This window comes from Malurus melanocephalus, unplaced genomic scaffold (assembly GCF_030028575.1).
Source record: "Malurus melanocephalus ecotype Western Australia unplaced genomic scaffold, MMel_1.1 scaffold_12, whole genome shotgun sequence".
NCBI lineage: Eukaryota > Metazoa > Chordata > Aves > Passeriformes > Maluridae > Malurus > Malurus melanocephalus.
The window spans coordinates 4379505-4401997 of record NW_026623244.1 but is presented as its reverse complement, the minus strand read 5'-3'; the positions used below and the strand labels follow the sequence as shown (position 1 = coordinate 4401997).

Genomic DNA, 22493 nt, shown 5'->3' with positions numbered 1-22493 from the left:
TAAGTCTAACACTGAAAGAACAATTCAAACCCTCATTCTTGTTTTTACCCCCTGAAATTAAAATCCTCTTTATGGACGTTGCAAACAATTTATATTAATTTTTCAATTCTAGTGATTAAAATTACAACTCTTTACAATAAGTAATTCTACAAGAGAAAATTTTGTTTCAGGTGCTGTTTACAATTAAAATTACCTGTTTACTGAGGATTGCTTTACCTAGGGGATGTCTTTATTCCCAAGTCCATGTTTTCATTTTTGTGTATAGTATGTAACAATAGCTCTCTAGTACATAGTCTCAACAGGCAATAACATGCTTAAGAAAATTTTTTAATTATTAATTCTTCTTCAATGGAAGACTCACTATCCTAGAAAATAAATGGAAGGATCTAAGAATGCATATACTATATATATATATTTTTTTTTTTGTTTCAATTTCCTTTACTCTCAAATACTTCCTTACTTGGTAAAGCCAATTCAAAACAACCTTTAAATTTTAAAATCTTCTCCCTTACATGGATTCACTTAGATTGGAAAGGATCTCAAGTACTTAGGGCCATCTCAAGCTAAGTCTCATTAGGTGAGTTTGTACAGGGGCTATATCCATTCCTAAAGGATGTGGGGCAGTGGCTCTGGGCAGTGAATTTCAGTGTCTGACCATCCCTCACAGTAAAACTCTTTAGCTTGTTGTACACAGCAGTTAAAAGTTAAATATAGAATCTGTGTTTTGATTTTTTGCTTACTGATAACTGATTTCAGTATTATGTAGTTCATTAGCTTTAACTGTGCTTGTCATGTCAATGATCATGTCAGAGATTCACAGAGTAATCACACTCAAAACTCAATATCAATGGAYCACAAATCAGTCACATTATTTGCTCAGTGGTCAGAATCAATGGGTTAAACTGCATTATAGCAAAAATATTAACAGAGATGTTTACACTCTGCAGTTAATTTGTCTGTTTTAGCTGGGAAACTGGGGGAGTAACACTACAAAGGTAAACCAGAAAACAATGTATGATATCTGATACTTACCTGTAATTTCTGTTGAAGTCATCACTATCAGACCCGTAATCTCTGTGAAGTGAAGGAGATGAGGAAAAATGAGGTTCTGGTACATTGTCATGGGAAGARAAGGACTGACTTCTGCAAATTAACCAGAACTGCATGTTAAGAAGACTGCCAACAAATTTAAGAGTTGGAAAAAAATAATGAAATTAAAATATTTCTACTTTTAATAAAAATTACTTTAAATTCTAATACAAACTGTAATAACTGTATTAATTTAATACCTCAAAATCATATGCTCCATAGTAATAACGTACTGTTTTAGCCTGTACAATGGAAGAAATTAAATCAAACTTAACTAGTCCAAAAAATCTGAAATGTATTCTGAAATATTAAAAACATTTTCAAACATGTCAGAACCCAATGGGTTTACTAGAAAGTGATATATGAATTTTTGAGAATATAATGCAAGTTCTGAAGCAAACAGATTTCTAACACARTATTAACTCATGGAATAAACAAAGGCAAATCAAACTTCCTTGTAGCATTCCCATTTATCTGTGTTTGGTTCAGGGCATAAATAAAATTTCAAATCCTGTTCTGTCCAGAGGACTGATTTTTAAGTATAACTTTCTATACAAAACAAAATGGGACAAAAAGTTTTGTTTCAAGCTGACTAAAAGGTAAAGGAAACACAAACTTTAAAGAAGCACAATCTTCTAATTCAGGAAACCCTGGCTTTCTAAGCTGCAACATTCTAGCTTACATCCTTCTTTAAGTCAAAACAAGAAAAATTAATGAACTGGTCATTTATATATTAAAAGGATGATTAATTGATTTAAAAATAAGTTCTTCTGACAAGTACTTAATTTGAAATTTAAATTAAAACTGCTGAGGCTTACACTTTTATTCTCTAATTCTGTTCTTAAAGCTCAAAGATGCTTTACCTGTCTGAACACCAATCATGTGGCAAGTCATTGTGACCTGGATGATCGTGAAAAGGTCTTGGCCTTTGTCCATGACCTTTATTACCATAATCAAAATCTTTTAATTGAGTCTGTTCCTGTAAGCCATCATAAGGCTGAGGGTCATGAAAAGGTCTGCACCTTTGTCTGGGACCTTTGTTATCATAATCCTTCAGTTGCATCTCTGTTTTTAAGTCATTGCGAGGCTGGTGATCATTAAAAGGTCTTAACCTCTGTCCACGACCCCTCTTAACAAATTCAAAATCTCCCAATTGCATCTGTGTCTGCAAGTTATCACATGACTCATAGTCATGGAAAGATCTTAGTCCTTGGCCAGGACCTCTGCTGGCAGAATCCTGTTCTTTTATCTGCATTTGAGTCTGAAATTCATCACGAGATTGGTGGTCATGGAACAGTTTTCGTCTCTGGCCACGGCCCCTGCTACCAAAATCAAAATCCTTTGACTGCCTGTCTTCCTTCAAATCATTAGGAGAAGGATGGTCAGGAAAAGTTCTCTGCCTTTGTTCACGGCCTCTGGTAAAATCAAAAGACTGTCTGTCTGCTTGCAAATCATCATGAAACTGGTGTCTGTGAAAAGGTCTCAAATTTTGTCCATGTCCCTTGTTACTGAAGTCTATGTCCTTCAGCTGTGTGTCTTCTTGATAATCATCACAAAACTGGTGATCAGTAAAGGCTCTTTGTCGTTGTTCTGGTCCCCTATTGTAGTCCCAATTTCTCATCTGCACTGATGTTCTTAATTCATCCTGAGTTTGATGGTCATGAAATGGTCTTCGTCTTTGTCCAGGCCCCTTATTAATGAAGTCAAAATCTCTCAACTGCATCTGTCCTTGTAAATCATTGTGAGAATGGTCATCATAAACTCTTAATCTTTTCCCAGACCTGTAAGGAAGTATTGAATATCATACTTAAAAGTGCTACAAGTAATGAAAACAATTCCTTTTTAACCAAGAATTTATATAAAAGACATTGCAAATATGAAGATATCAAAACTAATAACAATCCAAATTGTATGTAAGATTATAAAACCTTCAGTGTTAAAGCAAAAGCTGTGACAATTCAATTGTAATTCTATAGTGCTTGTTAAACAGGCAAAACCAATGATTCAAAATTAATTGAAAATAACTGCAGATTGTTGTAGAATAATAAAAGACAGGCGAAGTAAAACTGGATTTTCCTAAGTGAACTAATTACTTACAGACTTTGAACAGCATACATTCCCTTTCTTTCCCTTGTCACTGTTTTGTCAAATTTCTGTAAATACTTTTTGCATGAGTAGGCTGTATTAATAAAATCTCTTTTGGGTACCTATAGTATTTTCAATAAGATACAATTATTTCCCCCTGTGGCTTTTTTTTTTTTTCTTTTGTTTTTAATTCCATGTTTCAGCTTATTACCCCTGAAAATCTTCATTTGGGAACCGCTCTACAGATCCTTCCATTGCATGTGGTGGTGGGATAATATCTTCATCTGCATCCCATACATCCATTCCAAGGTTACTAAGAGGGAAAAAAACCATCTCACATAAGCTTCCTTTTTTAAACCATACTATTGACAGAGAAAAAACCCATTCCTATAAAATTCTTCAGTTCAGAATGACAGAAATTTTTACGTGAAGTAAAATTTACAGACAATTTAGAAAATATTATTCTTGTAAATTCATTTTAAAAATCTGACACGAGTTCAACTTAATCATGCACAGACTATGAAACAATGATAGGAGTAAAACAGAAGACCTTCAATAAATCTAAAGAGACACAAAGCAGTCAGATATTAATTTTAAAATCAATTTACTATTACAAGGCATCACTGGCACAAATACCTTAGGAAGATATAAAGATTGGCTATTCTTAGAAGAGGGTGGTGATAAGCATAACATTCTTAAACGTCAGGAATACAACTACTATGGACAGAGGAGACAAGAACAGTCTTCCACTTTCCCATACTTTTTTATTCTTAAAACAGTTCTACTTTTTTTTAAAATATCTTGTTCTACACTGCCAGCAGCGGGCAGATCATAGAGCTTGTAAGACATATTTGCAGGGGCTCCTTTCAGCTTCTGAGACTCAGTACACTTGTCACAGTATGATAAAAGCAAAACAATGTTTAGTACTAGTTGTCAGATTAAAAACCGTCTTTCAAACCATATACATTCAAAAGATGAACCAAGTACAATGCACTCCCTTATTATTCATCTGAGAATACACAAACAACTACACATACTTTAGAATCTATGTATAGTTTCACATTAAAGGTTTAAGAGGGAACTAATTTTGTCTTAGGACTGGAAGTGAACTTCTAAAAATGCCACGAGACATACTGGATAAATCTTAAGCATACAATTAAGATCTTTGTTACCTGCGCATTGGTTGTGTCCTGAGGTCTGTGAGATACACGAGGCCATCCATGCAATGACCTCTGGCATCACCAAAAGCTGAAAAAAAAAACAACCCAATCTAATGAAAGGGGCTCAAACTGAGCCATGAAAATGTGAAAGGCAAGTTTCTATTCCTCATGAGATGCTGCATTTGAAACAATTCTAACTTGGTATTAAATATTTCAGCAAGCTGGCATCATTGCAGCATTTTTTAAAAAAAACTGAAAATAGTAGTGATAGTAAACTATGACTGAAAACTGTTTCAAGTAAAAAAAAAATTTAGACAGGTAAAACATACTCCTCCTATGCTGTCAATTTGCTATTGCTCAAGTCCTGCCTGGAAGAATCAACAGTCAGATAAAATCTTCTATATAAGCCAGCACATGAAATTGTTGAAAAGATACTAAAATAGAATTGTAGTATTTGAATTTTTAGTAATTGAAGTATAACCTGACAGGTGCCTTAGTTCAAACGATAGACATACCTTGAATTGCTGCCTCTGGATCCCAGCCTTCAACATCTATMAGATACCTGAAGAAAAATATGACTATGTTACTGTCCCAAAAGGAATACAGAGTAAGACAAGGATGCTATTTTTGTGAACCATGATTTCTATTTTCATACAACCTTACCTACATATAAGGTAGCCAGTTCTATTAATTCCATTAGTACAGTGAACACCAATGAGTTTCTCTATCAAAAAAGGAAAGAGTCTTTATTAGTCCAGGAAGTGTAATTTATAAAAAGATAGCACAATACAAAACAAATATCTGCTTTTCTAGCACAGTAATGACAAATAATGCTTGCTATTTACAAATTCTACTGTCACGCCTGTAAAATAACAGACACATCCAGACAGGACACATGTCCTCTCCATGCTGGATCTCTAGCAGCTATTAGCTCACTAATTCCAAACCTATGAAAACTGAGATTGACTCTGCAGAATGCAGGAAAAAAGAAGGAGTGAATTTAAGCACCTGACTTTGCTTTGCAGTAAAAACTGTATGYACTTTGGCAGTTAATATCCCCACTTTCTCAAAGAAAATGCCAAAGGAACCACAGCAAATAGCATGWAAGGCCTGAAAGAATGGTTTACCATTATTGGATAAACAAATAGGAAACATCTGCCTACAAAGAACCACTACCAAAAGTGAGAAGCTAAAAGCTACGAACACACTGTGGCAAAATGCACATCAATTTATTTTCAAAAAAAGCTCCTTATCCAATCTCAGCAAGAACTGTCCTGTTGCATAGGCACTGAAACAGCAGCACAGACACACTGTGGAAACACTGACACTGCATCTATAATCAGATTTTCAAGAATTGTTCAGCTCTGAGGGCAATAATGGACTCATAAATCAAAAAAACCACTACATCAGACTAAGTGGACTAAGTTGCTCACACATATCACTGCCCAGTGCCATCAGAGACCCAGTGCTATTTAAAACATCCATCAAGGGCTGGCAGCTACAACACTCAGCTGACGGTAAACAACCTGGGTCAGACAGATGAAGGCCTTGTTGCAGTTACTGTGACACATAATACAAATGTAACACTATCAGGAAGGGCATTTAAGTTACAMGTCATTTTTGGAAAAAACATGTTTTGATTGAAAAAAAGATATGTAATGGTTCACATAATGGATCTTATTATGATAATAAAGTGRAAAGTGCTGTAGAAAGTCTGAGATCCCTGGTGTCATGAATTTTATTGAATATTGAAGTTAGTAAATGACACAGTTAGTACTTAAATAAAATTTTGGTGAGTTCTTTTTTTTTACAGCATGGGATGCTGATATTTACCATTTCCTGCATTTTCCCAAAGGAATTTTCTGACCCACTTTTTGAACTGTAGGATAGTAGCATTATCAGGGACTTCAAGTCCAACAGTATAAAGTTTCTTATACTGCACACTTTTAGGTAAATCCTAACAACAAAAAGAAAAAAAAAAAGGTAAAAATTACAGAAGTCTTGCAACATGAGAAACCTTAAGCAATACCTAACACAGTGACAGTGTAAACCAGTAGCTCAAATCCTGAACAGAAACTGAAAACAATCCTGACACAATTGTATAGAGATACACTCTCAGAAACTACCAGTAACATTTCTACATTAAAGACCATCTCAGAAAAAGAACAGTTTCTACATAAGATTCAGTTATTCCTGCTAATAAGGCTGTACATTAACTAAGGGAGCAGATTCTTGTCATTCCATTCTAACCCATTTTACAATTATTAGCAGTATGTCCCTCCTACCCACAATCATGTACACACATATTCACTGCCTTAATGCCTAGAGCCCATGTGCATTCAAAGTTTTGCATTCTGTTGTAACATTGCCACTTACTTTCCTTTTCAACAGGAGGCTGATTAATCATAATTGTTTGGATCATACAGGTAAAATACACATTCTTAGTGGATTCCAGTGAGGATCAGTGAAAAAAAAAACCCAAAAAAAAAAAAAAACCTAGGAATAAATTAGAAAATCTTCAGGACACAGTTTAACTCTTCTGCACCCTTTGTGCAGTGCCTGGCACTGAGGTCTTTATCCATTACTGAGTTACCATAATACACATAAGCCACAAATGCACTTAGCTGGAAGAATGAGTTATTTCCTCTGTGATAAAACATTTATTTTTCTACYGGTGAAAAAAAATTAGTCTAGATGGGTTACTTGTCTATTYCAATTCRAGGTAAGCAAATGCATTAACACTCTAAAACAAAAGTTGCAGCAACTATTTTACATTTTYATTAGGCTTTTTTTACCTTAACTTCATAGTATCGTGTGGTATATGTTAAATCAATAATTAATCCAAGCTCCACATTWAGGGCTTTCATTGCAGCAATTAAGTCCTTTGGTGTAAATTTCTGGGTTGGGGTAAGCCTCTGGTTAATTGCCTACAAAGAAAATGGAAAAACAAAATTTTCTTTTTTTTTGTTTTGTCAAGACATTGGTAATTGTCAGCTGTTTTAAGTAGTACTAGGAAACATCAATATTTAAAAGGGAGTATTTAATTATCAAAACAATGTCCATGTATTATATAGGTAAGAGGAATCAAAAAGCAAAAATTTATGTATTCCTATTCAAATGAAAATGCCAGAAAATGTGAGCATTTCTGCTTGTACAATGCTAACAAACATTATTAAAGTAAGTTCTAATTTGATAGACACAAAAATTCAGCAAAATGCAACATGTGTATACCGATCTTTATGTAATTAAGMACACTAAAAAGCAGAACACTACAAYCCACTTCACCCAAACAAATTTTGTCCTGCCAAATATCTCAAAACTACAAGTGTATTTCACATAAAACATTAGAAGCYGTGATACAAGAGTTCATTTCTAAAGGTTTAACTTTCTTCCCACAAAAGTTGTGCAGACATTTTTATCCCTGCTTCACTTCTTGACAGAGCATATTTGCATGTCATTTAGCACTGGGAAATATTAAATAAGACTACATATCGTGACTAAGAAAGCTGTGTGTTGGTGGATAATGAATAATTAATTTCATTTGACAAACAGTGAGAAAAATGTTTACTCACCCTATTGTAGCTGTGTTTTTTGAAATGTGTTCTTCACTTTAGGTATGAAAATGCCTCATATACTCAAGACTGGATTTTCTCTGAATAGTGCACTTGTCCATTGTGAGAGCCTTTTGACACAGGCTCAGCCAGAACCAATAAAGACAGTGGCAAAAGATGCAGCAGCCTCAACCACCTGTCAGTTCCTTTGTCAACAAGAAAGTCAAGCAGACTGGACTCAGAACTATTGGAAAGGAAGGCAGCCACAGACCACATACTTCTTAGAACCACAGATGCTATAGGGTAACTAACCATTCCTTGTTTTGACKGTACAGATTATCATGTAAAATGCTAGCAAGCACTTGTCTCGAGTCTAGAAACAGAGATGGGAAAGACAGGGCAGTCATCAAAGCTGGAATGTGATTAGGAAGCTTGAGCTAAAAGGAGTAGGATAGAAAGCATATAATAATGTATTCAGTCCTGTGTATTTCAGACACCACTGCACTGCTGAAAAAAGTGGAGGTTGTACAAGTTTAAACAAATTGAACGTGAGTCAGTTATCGCACTGCAACTCAGCAGTGACTCAGTAGAATCTGAAACTGAACTGAACAAGTTTGAGGTGACAAGGTGAATCTGCAAAAGGTCTATGGTAGAACATGAAAGAATTTTTACTATGTCATATGACACAAACTGAGGAGGAATGTAATTTACAAAAACAAGGAGTCTCTAAACATACTGTTTGAGTAGACAGTTAAATATGTTATGAAAGATTACGTTTTGAAAGGCTCTTTGGAATTTTCAGAAAAACTCCTACTGAGTATTGAGTAGTTTAGATGTTTAATAGGGCTTTGAGAATGTGAGAAATCTGACTCAATTCTAAAAATCCTTCTAATGGCATGGGAAAGAACATGCCCAGCTCTTACTACACTACAATGTTACTGTTAGCATTATAATGGTTGTCTGAAAGGAAGGACAGAAAATCCTTCCAAGTAAACACATGATCATAAAGGCTTTACTAACAGCACATCTTCTAAGGCAATAACCCTCGTATCTTCAAATACTGAAAATCTGTTTTCTCCCTTTGGGTGAAATCACAATCATCAATTTGCTAATAGGTAGCAAAGAAGCAAACTGCTGCATATTTAAGAGGTCTGTTCCACCAATTTAATAAATAATAGGACTTTCAGCAGACTATAACTGATCAGGTCTTCAGCATGTACTGACCACCACCTCTGCAAAGACATCACAGTCTAGCCAGCTACACATTTTATGTGCCTTTTCCACAAACTCCATGACCTTCGAGCACACGGTCTCTGGCACACTTGTTAYTTCTCTGTCTTGCATAGTTGAGACTGAACAAACTGAAGGGACAGAAATGTTACAGATTTTGCATACTTGGGTACCAGATGTTGGCCAAGACAGCTTCCCAGAACAGATATCTATGCCCCAGTGAGATCWGCAGGACTGGAAGTGCGTAACGTGCTGATGTAGAACAGTCCTTGTGACAAGAGCAAAGAAGCCAATTATAAATCTCTACTGGATATTCACAGCTCAGTCTGTTGACTGGCAGTCTTGATGGAAAGGCACATGACTGCTGTACAATCCATCCACATCTTGAGCAATATGACCAATGTTAAGTTTGACATCCTTGGTGTCCAAGGAACTACACCATCATTCTAAAGCTGTAAAAGCAGCTGCAGAAAGCAAATCCTGCAAGGATTTCACTTCAGTCATTGCTAATAAAAATGAACTGAATGGTGACTAAAACTAAAAACACTAGGTACTAATATACCCAAAGAACTAAAATTTTTGTGTATAAATACTAGAGAGCAACCTGTAGACAAAAGCTAGGCAGAACAGATSCCCTTAACTGCTACGATTATGTCAAACCATTGTATTTTAAAGTGCTTAGAAACTTTCATTTCCTCTATACCTAAAGCAAGGACTTGTAAAAGTTAATTTATGCAGCACTTGTCCCATTTGCCCTTCTGTATAAATTAACACTAATTTGCCCTATGCCTCCAAAAAGGCATATGCAATAAAGAACTGCACAATCTCAACAAGACAACCTCCACGTATTTTAGAATCAAAGAATTTAAAGATTTAACTCACTGTATTTAATAGCATAGGACAGCACTTCATGTTAGTAAGACTCTAAAGGAAATACTAATAAAAGTACTTTTTAATTAATTAATACTTTTAATTAATAGAAGAAATCTATGAACACTGCTTTTTTTAACTATACTACAGTCCACTAGCTCATTGATGCTTTTGCYCATGAAATCTTGATCTATAATTTTAGAAGTTTTGCAGTGGCTAGTATCCTTCAAAGAGYGCTTAATTTCCATAAAATTATACTTTTGCTTACATTGCTTAGATTGTTATTCATATCATAACMCCTCCCATAAGATTTTCTTAAACCAGCCATGAAAAGATGTTAAATAAGATTATGAGTTTAGGCATTTAACAGTGTTCAAATGAATTATCCAGATTGATTTAGAAATGTGATTATTTTAAAAATATAAATAAAAAGAGTAACATCAAATATAAAGAAAAATAATTWAAAAAATAGAATACTGTTTTAAAAAGCCAGATGACTGAAAGGGCTAAATATGAATAGATTATTTTTTAAAACCTTCCTTGAAATTTGCATGTATATTTACGCTATTCCTCATTACTTTTGCAGTTTATCTAATAYAGGCAATCTGCAGTTACTTCTATACATACCCCTTTTAAAGGTACTTTGAATGCAATAAATCTCGTTCCTGGTATAGGCTGTCCAACTGGTGTCAAACTCCGCCATCTGTAAGGAAAGAAATATTTATTTTTTAGTATTTTCAAGTGACATAACAGAAGACAGCTGCAGCAGAGCACATAAAAATTGCATCTATATATACTGTTATCATACAGTATACTGTTATCATACAGGTCCTCAAATCTGCAATTACTSCATGAAGTGGTTTCAAGGTATCACCAGGATATTTGAAAACARTCTTTTYCTTTCSTTCTWCAKCTTCCAAGAAATTCCAGTCCTCAAAAKGGCAGGATAACATTTACAAACAAGTAGCACCAATACAAAYCAAAGCTGTGTAAGGTTCAATAGGTAAAAATGTMCTGCTGGAGTTGGTGGACATTTTTCAACCTGAATMAAACACCTCAACAAAGCTGCCATAGGCGCACATCAATCATTTAAWTGACAATGAAATGCAAAGTTTACTTTCATTAACAATGCAAATATCTGTATTTTCCAAAAATGTTTTCTTTGTAATATGCTTCTTTTTCAAAGAAACACTCTTGATTGAACTATACCTCAACATTTAAAAAAAATACAGAGAATATTCCATCACACCAAAATCTAGCACAAATCACCATTATGAAGATTTGCAACAACACTCAAAACACCTGTAATTCCAAAACCACAAAGAAATGGCACAAAATCTACATTGTACTGAAAAATATACAATTTTCAGTACAGAAAAAAAGTAGATTTCCATTTTTTAAAAAGTGTGAAGAGCATTATCTGAAGAAGAGAACAAGTTAATCTTAACCAGTAGATCARTTTTCCTTCAAAGAGGTAACTTACTATATTTACAACTACTATTTCTTCTTCTTCTGCAARTGCAAATTATCTCTATGACTTAAAAAGGTGCAGCTGGATGACTTAAAAATCTACACAAGCTTTTTTCATTTTTGGCTAATACCTCAACTATTAAAATACAAAGTATTTCCTATAAATTCTTTAACAMTGGTGTCCATTCACTTGCAATTTTCTGAATTAYTGYTTAAATTATTCTCTCCCTTTGAAGAGAGCATCCAACAGTTTCTAGATTCCTTTCTAAAGTTAATAAAACTACACCATTTACGAAACAAACTGAATACTTAATTTTAAAATATTCTAACCACTGAGTATTTTGCTTTGTTCACAATTCCTGTATTGGACCATAACAAAAACTAGAAGCTGGCTCGAAAAATTCTCAATGAAATACCCATAATTACATTGTCATAGTATATAAACAACATCACCATTCACAAATGCTTGGAACTAACAAAGGAAGCACAAAGCATAGTGACGGAAGTGTATTTTATATTAACCAATCATGTAACAGTCTACTACATCCATGTCTTTAGCACTGATCTGTAATCATCACGAGGCAAAGAACAGACCATTCTCACTGTTTAGACCTACAGCTGCTTCTTTTAACAGACAACAAATGAAGTAACAAAGGAGTAACACCAACTCATCGTTAGGAAGGCTGTTGCAAAGCGCTGCTCTGGAGAAGACATACACAAGATGAGGAGATGTAAGGGCAAGCTAGAGAGCTGTTTGCAATAAAACCTTTTACTAAATTCTATATTTTTACAGGAACTTTGTATCTCCTAATTGCAACAAGGGAACAGAAACAACCCTCCGCATGTAAATAATATGTATCACACAAGTTATAACTTGACACATCTTCCTAAGTGGCTTTTCTTCCACTTTGGTAAAGTGGAAACTTTGGTAGCTTTATGCTTGTTGTAAAATATGACAACAAAAATCTGGAACTATGTAACATTTATTCCTATTTAAGAGATGTAAATTGTATGTGAAACAATTAAGATCAGAAATTCAATGTTRTTTTAACCTGCTCTCTCTTGGAAAACCAAGAATGGAAATAAACCATAATAATAATACATAGGAGCTTTTAGAAGTGAAAAAGATGATCAAAAAAGGGCTTTAYAATCTTATTTTCTTTAATTAACAATGTAAAAAAGGCTTTGTAAAAATTCTTAACTTTTTTCATATTAGGGGATTGACACAACAATACCCCAGGATTACCCAGTTTGTTGTCAGATGTTACTAATCTTGGGTCTTTATTCTCTTGTATTTAAAGCCAATTAAATCCTCACAGAAAAAAAAATCTGCACCATCAGCAAGAAACTCAAAAGCTGCTGACAGCTCTACAGTAGAAAATGAGCAGAAGGCACTTTTCATCAAAAATATAAAGGCTATGTGTTTCATGTTATCTTTAAAATGGTAYTTTAAAAGGAAATTTCAGGATACGGCTGCAGAACTAAAAATAAAACCAGCAGATTGAAATTAACCAAAGATTAACTAAGGGAATAAATTCAGATTTGTTCTGTTGTCAACAAAGGAACACAGTTGGGAATTACAGGTGGTCCAGACTAAAGAAAGTCAAACTCTTACAAAATAAGTATAGATAAAGGCAAAAATGATCAAAGACGAGCTGCAGGTGCTCACATAAACAGGCAAAGACTTAACTAAGCATTTTAACAAGTATGAATGAGACTTGTGACACATTATTTGTATCCTGTTTGGATACAAGTGGAAGGAAAAAAGGCAGCAGTCAGAGGTGTTATCACAAGACTTGGCACCATCATCCCTGTACCAGTGACTAAGAGAGGTTTGAATGAAAAACAAACTGGACATGAAGTAGCTGATTATGGATTACATACAGCTGAATATTTTATCTGCTTTGATTAAAACTTTTAATAGAGCCAGACGTGGAACACATAGCTTTTTCCTAATTTAGTTTACATTACCATTAAGGTCAAATGGAAGCTTTAATTTCCAGCAACAATTCCTATTTTCTGATTCATAGTAAGATTTATTTTAACAATTACTGAAATACTGTCACCTCTGGCAAGATGATTTAGAAAATACTCGTTGGAACCTCTTCTTTTTTTGGCTACTGATACTGCATGATATACATGCAGCCTTATTTTCCAAGTGACTTCCATACATTTATAGACACCAGACTCAAAACTGATAAGAAATGCTTTTACAAATAAAATMTCACCCTTCTCTCTCACTCACTGTAGAACATGCACAATCCATTATGCCACAGTATTTAATATTCCTGTCTAAATGAAAATGCTGATGYTTTAAGTCTGGACAGCAAAAATTCAGTCAAAGAAGTATGTTTATACAGCATAGGCAAAAATAATTCAGCTTTGCCCTTCTAACAAAAAGATTCCACTCAGTGTTTTTTAATACTAGTCAAGGGAAACATGCCAGAAGGTGACATTTCTGCAGATGCTTTTCAGAACTGGAGTTTATGCAATTATACCCACAGCAGGATTTTGGATGCCGAAGCACAAATTTGTATAAATCTTTAAAAACAACACATTTTATGACTTGCTATGCAGCCTGGTTCTTTACTAAAACATCAGTSTACAACCACTGAAAGATAAAACCATTTCAGACACTGTGAAGTACCAGAACTTGACTCCATGGGGAAACTGCAGTGCAAGAGGTCACTTAAATCCTTCTTTCAAACCAAGGTCTCATTTTGCTCCAAAGATACTTCACCAGCAGTTATTTGTGGGTTTGTGGCTGCAATGGACACTGTATRCCATAGCTCTACTCCAAGACATTACTGGGAAAAGAGAGCAATACTTTTCTTTATCATGGACTGGCTTGGGCTGGAATGAGCCTTAAACAACATCTTGGTCCAATTCTCCTGCATAAGCAGGGACAYCTTCCACTAGACCAGGTTGCTCAAAGACCCATCCAACTGGCCTTGAAAACACCACAGGGAGGGGCATCCAGAACCCATTCCTGTGCATCACCATTCTTATAGTGAAAATTTTCTTCCTTATATYTAATGTAAACCTCTTACAGTTTGAAGTCATTACCCCTTGTTCTAAAAAATGGTTCACCATCTCTTGTTTAGTTGSACTCTTGCTACCTTTCAACTTAACTGAAACTTCCAATTTATTGTATTGCTTGRATTAGCATAATGAAATCTGGATTAAAAGTGTTAAGAATTGAGGCACTAAGAGGAAGACAAAAGATGGTTCTGTATAGTGTCACTTYCTTTATCTCTTGAATTACCATTAAACCGAAACAGTTAGTTAAAAGTACTGCTATTGCAACACGGTGATGTGATGGAGGTTGCATTTCCTCAGTCTGCAGAGCCTGGACTTGTCCTTACGCTGCAGTGTACCACAATCTCACTTCTGCCAACAGCTATTTACGGGGCAAGTACATTGCATGCACAGGATCACYTAGATTCAAATTTGTTTTCCTGAAGTCCCTTCCAGGGTTCACTTCGGTTTTCCTGGCTTACTGAACWGACAGTGAAGAACATCATGCTGTGCTAGCACAAGGGTGACATCCATATCCTGCTGYGTGAGATCGCAGGGCTGACAAACTTCTTTACTGCCAAACCCTGGGGATGCTACTGGGGATGTCTAGCTTGACTTCTTMGCAGTATAAAAAGTATCTGGAGAAGCTGAAAGCACTTCAGTATCAGGCACTTTGTCAGAAGGTAATACTAAYTTCATAACCAAATACCTGACAGTAGCTGCTTATCGCCTTGAAAGGTATTTGTTTCCAGTTGYAGAAGTTGAAAGTACAGCCCACTGGTTCTTCCATACCTAAGAAATCCATCTAACCTGAAAGCTTCTCTAATTCAAATGCAAGGGATGGACAAGAATGGAGAAATGAGCGTCAGATTCTCATAGTTTTAGTAACAACTTCCAAGTTTGAAGAAAGCAAGGACAGTTAATTCTTCTTGGATTTCTGAATCACTGCTTACAAAACTCATTTAAGCTCACTTTTATTCAACTGAAATTTCATAGAAATTTTTAGAGGACATGCTTAAGCAGCTTTTCTTAAATTTTATTCTAATTCTAATCTGAGTTTGTCAGCTTTGAAAAGCTGACAAAGCTTTATTTTTTAATTTTTTTGTATTTTGTTTCTATTTATTGCTTTTAGACCAACACATATTACAGGAATGCATAGGTTTCGTATCTTCTTGCTCCTCCTAAGTATGTTCTAAATAAACATACTTAACGTTTCCCCTGAAACCAGGATAATATAACTCTTCCCTCAAATAATGTATAAACTCCAAGTTATAGCCCCATTACAGTGTGCCTTGGTATTTTAGCATACCCTCCTGTCAAAAAACCGTGTAAAAATTTTAATTGGGTTAAAACTCCAAACTTGGATGTCTTTTTTCGTGCTTTATTAGGTGTGAAGAATAGAAGTGTATCTGTTTTAAATTATGTCATTCTGTGGTCCACCTTAGGCACTCCCTTAGTGCATTTGGACTAATTTGGGATTATTTTTGCTGATACAACATTTCTGTCGTCCTCTTGTTAGAAACAAAACCACGGGATGTTTCTGGATCTGAATTCATAAAAATATTCCTTGATCTTATGCATGCAACCACCTGCTCTCATCTTATCAAGCTGAGTCTCAGTTCCTAGTAGCAAACATGCCAGCAGCCAGAAGTACGGACTACTCTCCCATTTCCCCAGTAAACATACAAYTGGGGGCAAGAAGATCAGGAAGAAGGGACTGTGTGTGGCCGATGAAGAAGTGTTCACAGATAGGCTGGAGCATTATACTCACCTGGGGGATGAATGGCTGCGCTGTTCCTGTCTTGGAGAAGATACCTACCTTTCCTGTCTGTAGGTGGTGAAGATGCTTGAGGCAAGAAAGCGCCTGGGGCAGGTAGTGCCCCCTCTCTGGGGGATGCCTGCTCCTGCCTCTCGCTTAGTGTGAGGGATACTTACCCATCAGGGATAGTATTCTTCTTTACCATGCTGAAAGCAGGAGTAGGCAGARCAGAAGGCAGCGGTGAAAGTGGGCACTGCAGCAAAGGAGAGAGAACCGCGCGGTTAACACGGTGCTAATCTCTTTCTCCATCAGTGGGCCTTTTCACACGGCTGAGTCTCATGTAAAACAAATCAAGCAGCCAGCTGGGGCTTGAAGCCGTCCTGCATAAGTTCTGCACCTTGCAAGCTAGCCTATTTCACCACTGCTACAGCATGACAAGAGGGAAAGACAACTCACCTCTCCTCTCCAGGAGATCACAAGAGAGAGGAGAGGCGGCAAGTTTCTAACTCTGGCAGCAGCGCTTCAGGTATGAAGATCTTCCTGGCAGTCCCTTCCGTCCCACTCCTGCGGCTCGGAGCCGTCTATGCCGCCCTTGCGCTCCCACTTAGAACCCGTTTCATCGAGAAGAACCTCCAAGCAGCTGCAAGAGGCGAGGCCGGCACCTCAGCAATGGAAGGACCATCACCTGTCTCCCCCTAACTTARACGGGTCCGATCCCACTGGACCCGGGCACCCGCCGACCTCGGGGGCCCCGGGCGGGGGGGCGAGGGAAGCGGCTCCCATGCCCCGCTCTACGGATAACGCTGATGAAGCTGCCCCTCACAGCCGCATGTCCCCGGGGCAGGACCGGCTGCAGGGCCGGCCCATGGCTCGACAGYGGCGGAGCTCGGGGCAGGGACAAGCACAGACAGGGACGGGGGGGAAGTCGCGGCCCGGCTGCGGGGGGCGGGCAGGCGGCTGTCGAGGGAGGCGGGCGGGCTGTGAGGGGAAGGGCGCGGGCTGCAGACGGTGACAGGGAAGAGCCCGTGCAGCGGCGGGGCGGGGCGGGGAGGAGCGSGGCTGCGGGCGGCCCGTACCCGGACAGGATTTCCCTGGCGGAAGAAGGAAAGGCTGGTGCGACACAGAACCTTCCCGAAACAGCCGCGACTGCGCCTGCGCCAAGGCGGCGGGCGGGGTGGGGCCGGGCAGGGAGGGGAGGGGAGCGCAGCGTGGGAAGCGCGTCTGCGCCTGCGCGGTGGCCGGCGCGCCGGGGGCGGGGCCCGCGCTTCCGCACGCGCCGCGGCGACAGCCAATGGGGTGAGGGGCGGTGGCAGCTGCGCGCGCGCGGTGAGCCTGAGGGGCCGGCACCCCGTGAAGGCCCCTTTATTAAGCGATGCTGGTGTTTAATTATTCTCCGGCGAGATCTTTCCAAAGTGACTAGCTTCATTAGTCAAGGGTGTGCAAGTGATGTACGTTTAAAAACCAGCTGATCATRTCTCTTGCTTAAGCTTTGTTTTAAAAGTTTTTGATACTTATTATTCCCATGTACTCCACATTACTCCGAGATGGTGTCAGTGGGTGGAAGCCAGGATGATTGTCAGTACTAGAAACATGTTCTGAAAAGTTCAACCATGATTTACAGTGAAACAGGGGTTGTAATTTTGGTCATCATTTGTTAATAGATTTTTATATCTACTTGATACGGTACCATTTAATACAGGTTATGGTGCGAGTATATTAAATATTCTAATCACATATTTTGAATGTTTTTCTTTGATCTGTTGTATCTTATTTCCTCAAAGACTTTATTCAGTCTTGTATAAGTGCTTTGATGCAGTAGTTTTCACATGCCTTATGTATGGAACTTAGAAATCCCCTTTCCATACACTGTGATGCATTCCATATTGGAGTAGTCCTCTTGATACTCAGTACAAACTGATAGTTCACATCTCTTCAGTTTTGCATATTTTTCTTAGTACTACTTCATTTTTTCCAGTTCCTGTATAATTACTAGACATCAGCACTTACATTTTAAATTAAACCATATATTGAAGTTCATTTTAATTTGAGTCTTTGAGATGTCAATGGAAATTGAAAAGGGCAAAACCCAAAATTTTGTTAATAGCAATGCTGGTATAGATCTGTAATAGTTCATTTTTTAATGTGTGGATTTGCGATATGCTCTCACCATAGCTGAGAGCAGAGTCCTTTTTGAAAATGGAAAACTTGCATCAAATGATTCAGCTTGGAGTTTTTACAAATAAATACTTGTGTGGTTTTGCCGCCTTGTAAGCAGCTTGACTATATTGATAGATTGAAGGAAGATGAAGTAATCATTGCTCAGCCATGCTGTAAACCAAAGATCTCAGAAAGGTAACCTTGACTTTCAGAAAAAAATCAAAACAGCCCTCTGAACAACATCTGTATTCTCTTTTCAATGGTACATGTGACACTACCAAACACTTCTGATCCTTTAAGCGTTAAATATTGGTTTGAATGCAGTGGGTTCTTTACAGCATTTCACTGGTTATTTATCTCTTCCCGTACTGTAAACCAAGAAGCCTTCACTTTAATCTGATTTTTTAAAGAATACAGTAATAAACTGGAAGCAAAGTAGATTTAAATTTTCATTTAGATTTAGATTTTCATTTCCATTCTGTAAAGTCTGATCTGGGAACACCCGAGCGCAGCCCTGCGCCGGCACCGCCAGAGGGCGCCGGTGCCGCGGGCTCCGCGCTGGGAACGGGCGGGCCCTGCCCCATTCCCATCCCCATTCCCATCCCCATTCCCATCCCCATTCCCATCCCCATTCCCATCCCCATCCCCATCCCCATTCCCATCCCCATTCCCATCCCCATCCCCATTTCGGGGTGGCCTCGGGACCCCACCCACGGGGAAATTAGCACCACATCTTAAAACTCACACGTCAGAAACGGCGGGCTTTTCAGTTCATTAAAACTTGCACTCGCTAATAAAAACGTGACAGCAGTTGGTCAAGCAGTTAGCATGTAAGAAACAATTATATGGGGTTTATGCWCCACTGAAAGCTGATTTGTTTTTTAGAGTTTGCTGGAGACATTGAGGGTGCTGGTGGATGACATATAGAGTGATTTAAATCAGAACCTGCAGGAAGGTAGTACAATAAAAATACTTATTTCCATATTTCCTACTATTGTGCAGCAAAACTTAACAAGTCAGGAATGTATTAATGTATTTATTTTTATGTGCTTATATTGAATAGTCCCATTCAACTCGGTGTTATTTCCCGTGGTTTAAGGTAGAGGTCTCTGAATTTAGATTTGTCATTCTCTCAAGAGCAGTGGTACTAACTCCAGATGGTGTGTGAGGTCTTAACACGCAAGCTCTGTTACAGCAAGGTCTGTTACAGCTACAGTAGGTGACAGCTTAAAAAACGCAGAAGAAGTTTGCGCTGGGTTCTGAACATCATGTCATTATCCTGAAAGGACACATCAAAGAAGAATATGATTTTTCCTCCCAAAAAAGAGTCATCCTTGAACTCTGATCTTACAGGCTGTCGATACTGACCTCTAATTCTTTTRTTAAGTATTTGTGAATCACGTTTTCTGAAGGTTTTAGTCAGTTAAGTTTTTCTCCTCCATTAACTCTAATTCAAGAAAGCATCATCCTTTTTCAGGGAAATACAAGCTTATCAGCAACTCAGATGTTAAAATGCAGGTGAGTTGCTATGGCTGTGAGGTAGCAAAATGTAAACTTTGTTTGAAAGCCACATAGTTTCTATGGTCCATTAAAATAAAATTTCACTTAATGTGGAGGGGCAGAGAGGAAGTTKCACTTAATGTGGAGGGGCAGAGAGGGTGACTTTTCAAATACATTAAAAAATATATACACACAATCTTATTGAATGGMTTTTTCTATTCTGTCAAAAAAATTTTGATTTAGATGTACCTTTCTTTCTAGATGAAAGAGAGAAACTACCTGCTTTGATGTCAGGCAAACCCATGCATGCTTTATCACGGGAACCCGATGAAGGAAGTGCTTTCCTGTACCACCTGTTTCACAGCTGATAAATTCTGCTTGATGCAGGTAATAATGAATTGTATACTTTTAAGGTTTATCAGGGCTCTCATCTGTTAGAATTTCATGTTCGGATCTGTGGGAACTGTTTGTAGATGGTTATGGGTTTCTTAGCACTTCCTAGTTGATTTTTTTTAATAACTATAATGTTAAACCAGATAACCTGATTAATCTGTCAGAATCTGAAATGTGTTTTAAAAATTGTATACMTTATAAGAAATTTCTGTTGCAATAAACATTTGCTCATTAAATATTTTWCAATGAATGCTAGATGGTTTCATTTTAATGTACCAAGAAATATGAATGCAGAAATAGCTACTGGAATTTGATGGCTCAGTATAAGATATATAAACTTATCAAATGGGCTAAAGCAGAGGAGATTGATCCCAGATATCCTAAGTATTCATGCATGGTGGTATTCAYATATAATGGAATTGATTATGGTAATGTTAATTTTGATAGTACATTTTTGTATGTTCTTTTAGAAGGAAATACATATTGTCCTTACTGTATAAAGAGACAGGGTAATTGTAGGTACTCTTAATATTTCTCATGGAAGTTCTTTGGCTTCAAGATTACAAATAACAGGGACCAAGATAAGGCTCGTTATGTTTTTTTAATGTTTAATAGATAAAAGCAAAGCATGGGAACAAACGTAAGTAGTTATCAGAGTATTTAATACCCCAGAGCAGAACTGTTGCCTTAGATTAGGTCTCATATCAGAATAGCCAAACTGAGGAAGCTGTATCTTTTGCTACAATTGCATAGAGGTCACTTCTCTGCCTGGGATAAAGATCCTGTCCTCTCCAGGACACACAGATGTCCTGTGAATGCTCAGTAACTCTGGGATGTTCTGCATGCAGTGGGTTTATTGTGTGATCTCAGGTTAACCCTGGAGGGCACAGTTCTGATGTGAGAGGGCTGTGCTGGGTTTACATGTCCTGTACAGGTCACCTGCTTGTGCTCCATGTCTGATGATTCATCTTGTAAGTGATTATTATCAGTAATATATGATAATCCAGGGAAAAATCAAATAATTTGGTAAGAAGCATCTTTAATTTGCAATGCTACTTCTTAAAAAAGGACTTTCGTGAACTTTTTTGTCATGCAGAAAAATATTTATGTACAATGTAAAGTAAAAGTTTATATATTCTTTTACTTCTCAAAAATTCACTCCAGTAAAAAAAGTATGAATTTGTTTACAACTAAATGACATTACAGTTAGACCTGATRAATAATTTTGGCTCAGATAAGCCATGAACTAGCATATGGTTTTGCTACTGGTGCTAGTCAGAAATATATATCATAAGTCTTGACGAAGTTTGTGTAAAGTCTGTGAAGGTTAGTTAAGCAAAGAGTTATTTTGAAATTGAGACAATTTGTAAAACTCTCCAGCATTGCTCTTAAATTTTTTCACAGTATTCAGGATCCAAGGAACAAACCRTTCCAAAATACTTTTGAACAGCTGCAAGAAGAATTTAACTTTGTTACTGAAGAAGATATTAAAAAGTGTAAATGCTTCCAGCTGTTGTAGTAGTAAAACTTTTGTTTATAGGCAGATACCATACAGAGTATTTCAGGAATTTGGTATTTCAGATAAAGTCTTTGTTTAAACTTTTGTGTGCTGAATTGTGCACATTTAGTCTCTGACTTTTAAAGTATTTTCTGAATCCATCTTTCCTGTTCTTTTATATATTATGTAGCAGAGAATTTTGTTCATTGTCAACCTAAATGCCAAGTCASAGCTATCTATACTTTCAACATATTTGGATTAACTGTAATTARAAGCATATTAGATATATTAGTTAACAGTACAAATTATGTGATCAAAGTCCAATAAGCATTGTGTATAGCTTGCAAAATTTCACTCATAGATATTAGATACATAGCTAGATACTATGATCCTTTGAACAAAATCAACTATTTTTCTCTCAAATGTTCTCAAAGTGAAGCTCTGGGTAGAAACTTTAAAATGTAGTTGAAAACCAACATTTTGATGAGATGATACATCTAGCATGCTGATTTTTGTGGGCTTCAATTCTTCACATTTTTAATCGATGGGAYTGTATATTCTATGAAACATTGTGAATCCCCACACTGAGCTGCCACAATTTATCATGAGATGGCGCTCTGAGGCAGAGCAAGAGTCAGCAAAGGCAAGGGCACTAAAACAGTATGGACATTATTCCTTTTAAGTGTTTTTGGTTTGGGAAAAATTCTAGGTTC

General features: G+C 37.1%; 2 protein-coding genes across 2 annotated transcripts in view; both read right to left on the bottom strand.

The window, feature by feature from the left end:
* Positions 1-4940, bottom strand: part of LOC130582385 (uncharacterized) — an 8097-nt gene extending 3157 nt beyond the window's left edge. The window contains exons 1-5 of the mRNA XM_057381050.1: positions 4850-4940; positions 4347-4422; positions 3386-3487; positions 1953-2870; positions 1033-1143 (exon numbers count right to left, since the gene is read on the bottom strand). Of these exons, the coding sequence (XP_057237033.1) occupies positions 1033-1143; positions 1953-2870; positions 3386-3487; positions 4347-4396 (1181 nt within the window). The 5' untranslated portion in view covers positions 4397-4422; positions 4850-4940. The remainder of the gene's footprint in view (positions 1-1032; positions 1144-1952; positions 2871-3385; positions 3488-4346; positions 4423-4849) is intronic.
* Positions 4941-4975: 35 nt separating this feature from the next.
* On the bottom strand, positions 4976-17383 carry LOC130582392 (RNA/RNP complex-1-interacting phosphatase-like). Its single transcript, XM_057381062.1, has 6 exons — positions 17309-17383; positions 16409-16485; positions 10613-10688; positions 7130-7261; positions 6168-6291; positions 4976-5058 (listed from the first exon to the last, which is right to left on the bottom strand). Exons 2-6 carry the CDS (start codon positions 16435-16437, stop codon positions 4994-4996), a joined length of 426 nt encoding a protein of 141 aa, XP_057237045.1. The 5' UTR covers positions 16438-16485; positions 17309-17383; the 3' UTR covers positions 4976-4993.
* Positions 17384-22493: the final 5110 nt, after the last annotated feature.